The 12,245-nt window shown below is 43.5% G+C and overlaps 1 protein-coding gene across 32 annotated transcripts in view; it reads right to left on the bottom strand.

Moving 5' to 3' along the window:
- The window catches only part of LOC144115866 (uncharacterized), a 360,881-nt gene that overhangs the window by 109,594 nt on the left and 239,042 nt on the right, over positions 1–12,245 (bottom strand). For 7 of the 32 annotated variants that reach the window (XM_077650427.1, XM_077650428.1, XM_077650425.1 and 4 more), the window contains 3 exons: positions 10,531–10,650; positions 2,891–3,099; positions 717–731 (listed from right to left, as the gene is read on the bottom strand). In XM_077650427.1, coding sequence (XP_077506553.1) covers positions 717–731; positions 2,891–3,099; positions 10,531–10,650 — 344 coding nt within the window. Of the gene's footprint in view, positions 1–716; positions 732–2,881; positions 3,100–10,530; positions 10,651–12,245 lie in introns of all 32 variants that reach the window. The other 25 variants (XM_077650430.1, XM_077650434.1, XM_077650424.1 and 22 more) reach the window with 5 other exon arrangements.

Here is a 12,245-nt window from a genome sequence, read left to right as displayed (position 1 = left end):
CTTGATGTCGAAATAAATTGTTTCAAGGCAAAGCTGCACTGTTTTCATTAATTTTCGGACCTTTCCTCACTGTTGCGTTTTCCCGGCTGTTACGTTTTTTTTTCGCGGTCCGGTGAAAAACGTATCAACGGGGTTCCACTGTAGTTATGGGCACAGCAAGGGTTACTGGCCTTGGCACAACAATGCAACCACCTCACGCATACCCCAAAGGTAAGCTTGAATCTTTCAAGGAGTATGCTACAAGGCAATTAGAAGGGAAATGCCCAATTCAGAGGCCACCAATGACAACATTTACAAGTAATAATGAACTGGAGAATCGCGATATGAATAAAGCTGGTTTACGTGATGAAAGAAGTGCTCTTCCTTTTGTTTTCTGCATCAGACCCATAAAAAAAATGATTGTCTGCTGCTCATGATCATTTACTTGACCTAGCCCCCTCTCAGAGCTCAAGTCAACACTTGTGCCAAATAAAATGACAGCCAACAAACAATTTTACGACTCCAGAATGAAAATCCAAATCTGTCTGGCTTAAGAGCAGAGTAGCCACGGGTAAAATGCTTGAGGCGCTATTATTACAAAAGTGAAAACATTGCCCGTAAAGAAACAAATAATAGAAGGAAGCCCAGTTCATACACAGGCAAGATACACGAAACACTACAAGGCCAAGAATGACTGAGAAGAGGCACGTATAGGTCTCTGCAAAAGTTGAGCTTACCTGGTACCTCCTCTCCTGCGATGCCGCGATAAGCGACCAGAATGCCATGAAAAAACGACAAGTGAGCATGGTTAAGAAATCTAGAGGCAGGGGAGGTATCTAAACCTCTGCTTCACTGTGGACCATGCAGAAACTGCATGGAAACCAGAGTATTTCGGCAGCACATGTCACGAAGCAGTTGAAAGACAGGAATTGGAGAATGAGGATGGTTGCTGGAGAGAAAACTGCACGGTTGTTCAAAGAGGCCAGAACTTGAGCAGGAGCAAGCAGACACAAGGCAGCACAAGCAGCAGAAAACCAGCATGAATTGAAACTTCGAAGAAAAAATAATGGTGTGGCAGTTATCCATAGACTTCGGCAAAGGCACCAGCAGCAGAAAGACGAAGCATTCGAGTCAAAGCAGGCCAGCCAAACAAAACGAAAGAGAACACAATGACAATAAGATATGCTGCCAGCGTAAGCACAAAAAGCAGGAGGCATGCTCAAAGCAAAAGGTCTTCAACAGAATCAGTCATTTCCTAAAGTTCAGCATGCGAAAGCAACGTGGCCAAAATGGAGAAGCAAAATGCACCTGTATAAGTTGTTACTAAGATGCGTGTCTCTTTCCAGCAGAAATCAAAAACATGCACGAAAAAGCCACATGTAATGCAGGCTAAAAAATAGTGACGCAGCCAACATCAAAACTTGAGGCAAAGAAAGCTCTTGCAAGGCAGAATGACACAGAAGCTTCACAAAGCAACAAAATCTATTGCCACTACACAAAAGCACAAGTAAAACATTACTACATCAGTCGTACAGTTTAATTAGTCTATTTTAAAGACTGATGGCACATTACATGCTAAAACACAGTTGCAATAATTACAAAGACAAAAAAACTTTCTGGAAAGCATTACGTTCTATCGACAAAAATCTGAAAATTTGTGCGTGTATATTTAAAATCCCCTTTTTCCTCAAAACAGCACGAATGGCTGAAAAACTAGGAATTCACGCATGCTGCACACTTGCATGCTCGCGGAATTGCAGCCTTATTTGTCTATCAAACACACTTATGCCAAATTAATTATTTTCCTTATCATACAAAGCTGTTTCCAAAATGAAAACTTGGTTACTGTGTCCTTTAGTAAAACATTCCAGCGCGTTAAAGAAAGAAGTGACAGCACTAAACAACACTTCCTAGGCGCACCCTAGGACTTCGCGATGTCCATCTCCATTATTTGTTTTCAAAAAGCTTTTTTTTTATGCACATGGAATTTCAAATGTATTTGGCATAACTGACTTAATGAAAACAACGCTAGACGTTAAAAAAAAAAAGTTGCCTGCACAAATGTAGATGCCATGCCACAAAGGGAAAAATAGCTTTAATACCAAACTAGCTTGCTGAGCAGTGAAATCAGGATTTCATCTTTTCGCACAGCTAAAGTGCAGATAAGTGCTCACAAACAGGGTCTTAGTGCAAATTTCACATCAAAACAAGCCTACATGTTACACATGGTTAAATAATTTGAATGTACAACTAAATGAGACCAGTGAAAACAATATCTGCACACATTGCTGATTAGTGACTCACATGAGTTTATGCAAAAAATAAATATCCCCAGCACAACAAGCATTTCGTACCATGCTACATGACCCAACCAAAACTAATTTTTTGAGGATTAAATCCCCAGGAAAAGGAGGATTGCATCGGAGTAATGCCACTGTGGAAGAAAAAAAAGATAATGAGGACAAGTGTTTGGAAGTGTAGTCTACCCCTGTTTTTTCAAAGTGTGAGGGCAACAAAGTGCTGGTAAGAATAAATTCTTTTATGCATCCTTTAAATTTCGCTGCAGGATGATTTGCCCGAGTCATTTCCTTCTCATCCTATTGCTTTGCTCAAGGCTTTACCAGCAATAAGGCACAAAATATCAAACTCACACGCCAACTCTCCCACATGACTGTCTTTCAAAAAATATGAATTTCATTACAATGCAAACTTGATTTGGGGCATACTGTTGCTTCAGAAGAGAGCTGTGCCCCAAAGTGCACTTTTGATTTCACTCAGCCTGACTCACTGATATGAGGAACAGCTTCTACAGCAGGCAATTTGAGAAAGACCACAGCTGGCACGAGACACGGCCGGGGCAGCAACAAGCATTGCCCTTGAGCAGGAGCAAGGTCAAGGCTACTCTACTCACGGTACGCAGTCCAACGGGGATGCCGTTTATGGTGGGCCCAATGCCCTCGTACTTAGGTGGCGCAGGGATGGTGGTGCGCTGTCCCGTCGACACCTCTTTCACAGTGGGCATGGCATAGTAAGTGTCCGTGTGCACCCTGTCACCATCCACTGTCACCTGCTGGTCATACACATAGGGCTCGTTTGGCCGCGCACCGGGTCGCCGAGGATCTGCGACACCGAAAAGGCAGAGAAACACACATCTGTAACCTAATATTTATGCTCTGTTTTCAACCGCTTTTCCTGCTGGCTTCTTTGTTAACAAAACCATGCAAATGGCAGCCTACAAAGCTAAAAACAAGTAACGCATTCTGAAAATGAAATTCACTGTACTTCAGTTTGCCAGGCAACCACTGCAGAACTCACAAACATTTCTGGGGGTGGTGAAAAATCTCCCTTTGCTAAACACGCCCCCACAAGAGAATTTGGGAAAGAAAACTCCCTTAACTGCTTCATTGTCATCCAGAATGACTTCACCATTACTGTTCATGAACTCAATGATGTTTACTATTCCAGAGTTGTAGGCCTGGAAGAGAGAGTCACCGGTGGAAAGGCTTTAAGGGCGATGCAGTGCAAAAAATGTGATCATAATGAAAAAAAAACTGGTATCTGGATTTAAATTATACAAGGTTCATAAAGTAATATGGAACCTATCTGCCAACTTCGGTCAAAATCTGTGCAGAAAAAAATGAAAATTTAGTTTTTTTCTGTGAAGGGGGCATGTGAGGTGATGCTGACAAGAAAACAAAAATGCCATTTTCAACAAGCAGCGCAGTGGCAAAAATGCATATCGCAGTTTGTTATTGACAGAAGGCCTGAACAGACTGCAGGAGAAAAATTTCAAAACTGCAAGCGAAAAAAGACATGATCCTAGCAATCTTAGCCTGAAGAGCCATGACTGGCAGGCAAAATGAAACTAAGGATGTAATTATGCATCACACTGCCGTTGAAAACTAATTTATAGACTTTAGTGACCTTGACTTTATTGCTGTCTATGCTGCTAATTTTTACCACTCAGCTTATTTTCACGATTTAGTGAGCACGAACAAAGTCGCTTCACAGTTCAAAAGCCACAAAATAAGAGAAAAACTAGAAGCGATTGCCACTGGACAGTGTCGCATCGAAAAAGAAGGTCCTATCATGCAGAAAGGGCTTTTTAAATGAGAAAAAAGCCGGTGAAATAAAATTACAGCTGTTCAAATCTTAAATTTTATGTTTCTCTCAGTTCACATTTTTGTGCCATGCACATTTAGGAAAACTAGCATTCTTGCAATGCATAACCAAAATTTACTTCGAAGGTGATTTATGCAGAAAAATTTTGCAGGGAACAAGGCTATGACTTATCATGCTCAACTGTTTAGCCTTTATGGCAAAAAATGCCAGCTTTTCATATGGCAGTGACAACAAACCAGAGCTGCTTTTAAGATGTGCTAATTTTCAGAAAAAGTGGTCAGAAAACAACAACCTCCTATCTCTTATCCTGTACCAGTGGCTGTTCTGGGGTAATCTATACCAAAAAAGTGACTGAATTACCAATACAGTGAAAGCTCGTTAATTCACAACTCGTTAATTCGAAATTTTGGATAATTCGAAATAGTCATCGTGGTCCGGTCCGCAGTGCATAGAAGTCTATGCGCGTAACAGCTCGTTAATTCACTCAAAAAGTGGCGCCGCCACCCATAATTTGAACTGCGCGCCGACAAGCGCCGCTGTTGAAAACCATTGTTGGAAGCTTTCACGGCAGAACGATGGATGGCACAACCATCGGGGCGCCGCTAGGGTGCTGGCACAAGTACTAACCAGTCTTTCCTGCCGCGACTGCTTCGAGGAACGACGTTTTAGTGTTTTAGCCCTCGTTTTGCACGCCGCTTGCTGTGAGCTTGTGTCCACGAGATGTGTTCGCGTGGGAAATACTGCGCCAAGACGGTGAAGGAGAAAGTGGCGATTTTACGCGAGGTGTACGAACGGAAGGCCAGCAAAGTGGAAACCGCTAAAAAGCACGGCATTCCACCAAGCACGTTGTCCGACCTACGTCCGAAATAGGAAGGCCATCGAGGATGCCTACGAAGCCGAAGATTTCGCCAGCAACAGAAAAAGGCTCCGATTAGCCAAGTATCCGGAAATTGAGACCGCTGTGATCACGTGGGTGATCATGTGGCTGAATGTCGCGCACCTTTTCTTCAGCTTTGAAGAAGGGGAAGAAGACTCCCTGCGTCGCATTCGCGCGCTAAAAGACCGAGTGACTACGGTAGCCCTCAGAGAGAAGAAGCAGAAGATGATAACAGATTGTTTTGCTAAATAAATGTTTTTCGTGCCCTCCGGGCATCAAACGCGTCCATTTTTGCTCACTTTCATTAGTTCGAATTTTGGTTAATTTGAACTGGCCTGGCGGCCCCGTGGAATTCAAATTAACGAGCTTTTACTGTATTTTTAGACTGACATTTTCTTTAACTGTTTTCATACTCATGACAAAGTACTGAAATTTTGAACATCGTAACTGCATAAGGATACAACAGTCCTAAAAGTTTCATCAAAAATCGCTGCCGCGGCTCAGAAGTTTACCCTCGACCCCACATCTCCCCCTTAACATGTGAACTGTGTCATGGGTCACCGGTGGATCATATTGAATATGCAAGCTGTGCAGCCATGAATGTCGAGTCATGATTTGGAGTTGTGAGATAGCTCAGTAAGTTCAAAGTGCCCACGAAAAGCACACATGTAAGATTGCCATTGCTGTTTATTGGCGATTCAAAGAAGCTGGTTTCGTCAATGGCTCACTAGTGGGTCACGCCGCACCCAAAAAATTTACCACCACTACCAGTGGGCCACGACACACAGGGATTAAGGCTCCGAAAATTGTTCTTTCAAAGAATATGTTAATGTACTATCAGTGTCAAATGAAAAGTGAACAAGAAAACTGCAGTGAAAAGACTAAAACAAGGCCTTAACTGAGGAAGGCTGAATACTAACGCAGTTGATTTTCACTTTGAAGGCATGAAGACCACTTTTTGGAAGTGTTCATGGACCCCTCCCTGCAGTTCCAGGATTTTTCTTCTGGGCATGGACAACCTCAAATTATCAAACATTGCAAGGTAACAAGCTAAGCAGATAGTGTATGCAGTGAACACAAAGAATCTTTCATTTTTAATTCCCGTTTCCTGGTGCCGTATGGTTCCTCTTTATTCAATGCTCTGAAAGCATGTTGGCGCACCTTAAGAGGGCTCACCAGCTACGAGGCAACTCAGATTTGAACTTTTCTGTCGATAGATGGCAGCACTTAAGTACCACAAAAAGGAGGGAACTTCTGTTTCCCTCCAGGTGTGTAAGTTTTACCGCGACACCTCTTTGACTGCGACAAGACAGTATTAGTTCTTCCGCAAACAAAAAGGTAGGGCCGAGAACTTTCTTAGTATATCCTGCCAAAGCTGGGAGACGGAAGCACAAAAGAATGACCCGTTTCAAGGGGTGGTGGTCACAGAATTGACCTTTTTCCAGTAACCCACCACTCAGCCGCCACAAGGGGAAGTATCTTTTCCTGTTTGGGTCCCCCTAAGCTGCCTTGCATCTTTTCTGCGAAAATACATTACTATAGTAGGGTGGGGTATACAGCCTGTAGTTAGAAGCAGTGTTGGGTTCGCCTAACCAGAACAGATAAGTGTGAGTCATCTTTTGAAACACCTTGGGAACACCTCCCCTTCGGCACTTCAGCCGGCTATTCCGTATTCCTCCGTCGCCACACGCAATACAAGCCTGGCGACCGTGTACAAGTGTGGACGCCGATTCGACAACGCGGCCTCAGTGAAAAGCTTTTTGCGCTCTCATTGTTTGCACTGCCAGTGTTTATTTTGCATTGTCTTTGCTGTTGTTGACCTTACTTTTCGTTTAAGCATCCGGCCGATGCTTCTTTGACAGAAGTAATGCCGCGAAACTGTTGTACTACTTGTTTGTACGAGTTCAAAATTGTTGGCGCTCGGGAATATCACTTTGTTATGCGAGATGCGATCAGCGTTATCTGGAAGGATTACAGCCAGGCGCAACTATTTCGACATTATTCTGGGTTTTTGTAGTTGTTTTTAGTGCCTTATCTTGAAGGTTTCTCTTCAATGACCACCGAGCACGTTTGTTGCTATTGGCGTCGCCCAAATATTCAGTTTATTTCTGGGCGATAGTCACTTCAGTAACTAAATTACTGCTGAAATACTTTGTTTCATGTCTCCTTCACTGCTTATAATTTCACAATGGAACAAATAAAACTTGAGTAAAAGGGTGAGATGTGTGGTTTGCAAAAACACTGAAATGGTCCTGTTGCTATCCGTGGTGACTCTGAACGCAAATTTCGTCATTGCACAAGCGACTTCCAACTGTTCTGGACAAAGTTGCTATTAGTGATTTATTTTTTAAAATAATAAAAATTGCAGTTTAATAGAATAGTTTAATAGAAGAAAGGATGGGCGCTGCAGCCACGCCAGCCGTGTGTGCTCTTTCTGTATACAAAACGGCAGCACACCTGAATTGTCATGACGTCACGGGTTTGAAAGCAAAAATTCCACACCTACTATATATATATGGCTTCCGGGAAAGTATCATTATGCGCCCTGCTTTTTATGTTTTTTATATATATTACAATGTAGCAACCCACGCGGCCGGCACTAGCGAAATGTCGAGGAGGCCGAAGTTTTCCCAGCATGCACTGGGGAGAACGCTCGGGACCAGGGCCGGACGCTACCGCCGCTGCTCCACACTATCTTATCTCCGGCAGTCCTCAATAAATGCAGCCGCGGTCGCCTTCATCGGCGACCTCCACAATATATTTTATATATGTATTTATATAGCGCCCCCTCCGAGCGTTCTTCTGATTGAAATATGCGACTTTTGGAAGCATAGTGCAGGAGGTGCGACTAGGTGTGGCGCATACCGAGGCGTATCTAATTGGGAGAATAAAGACGGTTGGGGAAATCTTGACACATGCGAAAACGGTTTAGAAGCAAAACTGGACGATTTTGCCAGCCAGGTCATGAAAGTTTGACATCACGTTATTTACACCACGGAGATGTCTATTCTGGAGTAGGGGGCTCAGACATCCGCGAGCTCCTTTCTGCAGATAAGGTGCTCCCACATTTATCCGCGTGCAGTGGACAGCACCTGCACTGATAACGCGAACATTCTGGCAGAGATATGCCTGGTCGGGAGGAGAATTGGGGAGAAAGAGCGACATTCGACCAAACGTTCGTAAGAGAACCGATGTTTCGATGCCTGGTTTCACTAGCTTGGAGCCAGAGGCGAGCGTTGGCATCGACCGATTCTCATGACGTCGCAGTTGCAGTGCAGCAGAGGCTGAGCAAGAAAAGGAAGGAGACAGTCCTTTCTCCCCTTCCCCTTGATGTGGACTGTTGCACTGGCATACATAGTAGTTGTCCGCGGATATAGCGTGAAATCGCAGGTGATTGGCAACTGCCTCAGTACAAGGAGGTTAATCGCTACGTCATAAAAATCAGTCTACGCCTTTAGCCCTGTTTACATGAACCCGATAGCGCCAGGTCGATTCGGGAGTCGCGTTGAGCATGGCCAATCCACCTCAACCAGTTTGTGTTCACATGAACTCGATTTCAGCGATTCGAGACTGGTTCAACTGTAGCGACACCAAGTGTCGAGCAAACAGTAGCAGCCTCCAAGATTGAGGCACGCTATCGCTGTATCGGAGGTGCGACTGCGCACATGAAAAGCAAGTTCGCATTTATCCTCTTTCCTCTCAAAACTCTACTTTTCGACTCGACAGCGTTTACAAGCACACCGGGTCAGGGTCGAGTTGAGTCACCTGCCCCTTGAAGCGGAGTTGACTGGACCCGACCCGTCGACTCCGACTCCGCACGCATTTACATGAACCCAGTACCGGTTTTCGGCCCGATAACTCAACAACCAGGCGTGTTGGGTTCATGAGGGCCTCCTATGAGGAATATTTGCAGCTCCATTCTTGACTTGTGTTGACACCTGGGTTACTGCGCCCCTGCACTGGCAAGGAACAATGCTGTTATCCCACAGTCCTGAATAGGGAGCCCCCTTCCTGTGTTTTGGCACCAAGAATGCCTTATTGTGTGGCTGCCGGGAGGGGAGGGGGGGGGGGGGGGGGGGGGGCTTTTTGGAGTGGCCTTGCATCCCACTTGCACCAAGAGCTCTTGAGCTCGAGCAAAAAAGAAAAGCAGAAATTTTTTCGGAATACAACCCAAGCAACAAAAAAAGGAAAGAAAGAGCTCAAGTACGTCCAAGTTCTGAGTAAAAACGTGCGCGCACGAACACAGACAACCAAAAGGTTGGTGGTAGATTGTAGTAGCGACAAAATATTCTGACACCAGATGGAGCCACATCACGCTAGTTAAATGTGGCGCAAATTTCAAATCCCCGCAGAAAATATATACACAACTTTCAGAGCCTGTAAAATGCAAACACTAAGCTCGATATGGATGAAAATTGCGGCTCGACAATCAAGAAAGAAAAAGGGAGGAAATGTTGCGGACGAAATTCTGATATTTGGCTTAGTTTTTTCACGAGATGACATGAAAGACCAACATATCTAAAAGTGCAATTTTCTGGATATTTACCTCTGATATGTAAAAAAATGAAGCTTAAAAAATCATACCTGTCCGCAACATTTCCTCCATTCATTAGAGAAGAAAACGCTGCCACAGACCTCATGAAAATAGAGCCATTTTTAGACACGCTACAGCTTCTGAAAGTTCCCATGTATTTCCTATGGACACTGTCACTGGTGAACCCTCTTAAGTGCAGCAAGACAGTCTCAACACAGTTTATGTGCAGCTGGTTCTGCATTACACACTGCTTGCAATGCCTACCTTTTCAACTAAGATGAGCCCATCAAGATGGCTCATTGGCTACGGTGTTCGGCTGATGAGCCCAAGGTCACAGGACTGAAGATAGGGGAGCGTCGGCCTCATTTTAAAGTAGGATAAATGCAAAAAAAAACACCTGTGTGCACATTAAAGAACTCCAGATCTCTCTTAGCCTGCAGCCCTCCAGAGCAGCAGCTCTATAATCCATATGCAACTTTGGGATGCTAAGCTCCACATATCATTCAACAAAGATAAACGGTGCTTGTGCACAGGCATAAGCAATTGGTTACAATGCAGTGCAAGATGGGAGAGCCTTCATAATGTTCCTAACCGCAACCACACACAAAGCATATAAGCTGTCTATCAAATTCAATTCTTTTAAATGTTCTATCAATAATGAAATCCATTTCCAAAAAGAATTTTGCAATGTCCCCAAAGAATGCAGCAATACTAATCTTCCTTCATGTCTAGCTTAACTATCCACTATAATTTCGGTTATCTTTAGCTAACTGACATCAAAGTCTTACCTGCATGTAAAAAGTGTCACAGAAAAGTTAAAGGAATTTAAAAACATAATCAAGTTCACTTACACTAATTCGCAACAAATTCGCTGCTTTAACTGACAACAAACCACCAGTATGCAAGTGAGTGACGGAAACATAAATGCTAATTGCTTCCACGCACCTTACCACACTACTGATGATACAAACCACCCCAGAGCAAAGGTACTGGTCAAAGGGTACTGGTCAACGCTTACGTGTTGTCAGTGGCTGCTGCACGTGCAGTTGCTGCTTTTTTGTGTTTTCAGGCCCTGGTGTTGATGTTCTGTCAAGTGAATTTTTGCCTTTTGTGTTCTCTCTGAGATGCTGTTTATAAGCTGTAAGACAATGCAACAGAGTATAGTAAATAACAAATAAGTTTAAAACGTATGTTTGTTTTCCTTTGCTACTTGGCATTTTGTCAAGTAGGTAATCATGATGAGTTGTAAGACAAAGCAAATATGACAAGCAAAAGATAAAAAAAGTTCAAGTATGCAAGTATGAACAAAAAGTGATCTCAGTAGGCTTGTACAAACAGTGGTTTTTTGGTTCGAAGTGAATGTTATTTTTGTTCAAATAACTTGGAAATGAAGATTTCGAATACTATTTGGCACAAAAGAAGACATCAAATGGCACAAAAGCCATTTTCAAAATCACATACTTTTCTCACACAAAAGGGCATAAATGAAAAAAAAAAAAAGAGTGCACTGAAGCCTTGTCACACTAACTGAAGCTACGAGAACATATACAGCATTAAAGCACTGTTGACCTTTTGCTAAAATGGCCATTGACCAGCACGCAAGCCGACCTCTGTGATAGGTTCAGTCAAGTGGCAGGTAATAAGTATCGAATATTCGCACAAGCCTATATGTATCTGGGTGACCGTGTTACAAAAATATACCCTCTGGAATTCATGGCACCAGGGTGTCACACAGGCTCTGAGCAACTCTGCCTTAGACTTAAAGCAATACCATCTCACTGTGAGCACATTTAAATGAACACAGACAGCACTGCCCCTATCAGGTATAATTATTAGTAAAATGGGCCCTTCACATCTCATAGTCCCATTTGCCAGTGAACGGATAGTGCAGCTTTGTATTCCTACAGACTTCATCCTGGAAAATGTATGCAGATCCAGCCTTATACCCTCCCAGACACTGGTGCTCCCCCATGCCCTCTTCCACCACGTGTTAGGAATAGCACGTCTTTCTTTCCATATACTTTTCTTTCTCAGCCCAGGCTGTCTGTTCTGATTTCTGACGACCGTCACTGCGTGAAACAAATGCTACCAAGTAGTCTAAAAGCTTCACATCTGCTGCTTCACAAGGTAGTGTGCGACTTGAATAAAATCAAATAGCAGCCCTTGCATAGCACAATAAAAGCCCCCCAATCATGCATTCTGAACAAGTACCAACAACCTGTGTGCATTTTAGGTGCATGTCACCCTCACTCCGTTCCTGACTTTCCACCACCACAATAACCTCCACTGACTAAAACTGCACCCACAAATGAGGACAGCCCTCATCTCAAATGAAAGTTCACACCGGAAGCTAAATGCTCAAAACTTTTGTTCTCCGTTCCAATGACACAAATGCAGTTAGGCAAAATGTTCAATTATGAGCTGCATAAGCCGCACAGTGCCACCCTTCACATCTTCTGCACGACCATGCAATGCTCTTATTAAAAAAATTTCTTCAATCACTTCGTGACACTGCAAAAGCAACCTACTCTCAGCTCCATACCCACAAGTAACACAAGTGCAGAAGTAATAGCAATAGCGCACTAGATTAGGATATTACATGACAAAAAAACACTCAGTGCCAATTTTGCCAGAGACTGGCACTGCAAGGCAAAGTAATAAATGGCACAGGGATCCTACCAGAACTACCTATATCAGACTGAAGAACTGGTTAAACATTTGTAAACAATACAG

This window comes from Amblyomma americanum, chromosome 1 (genome assembly GCF_052857255.1).
Source record: "Amblyomma americanum isolate KBUSLIRL-KWMA chromosome 1, ASM5285725v1, whole genome shotgun sequence".
NCBI lineage: Eukaryota > Metazoa > Arthropoda > Arachnida > Ixodida > Ixodidae > Amblyomma > Amblyomma americanum.
Note: the sequence above shows the minus strand (reverse complement) of the source record. Positions and strands in the feature narration are given on the sequence as shown.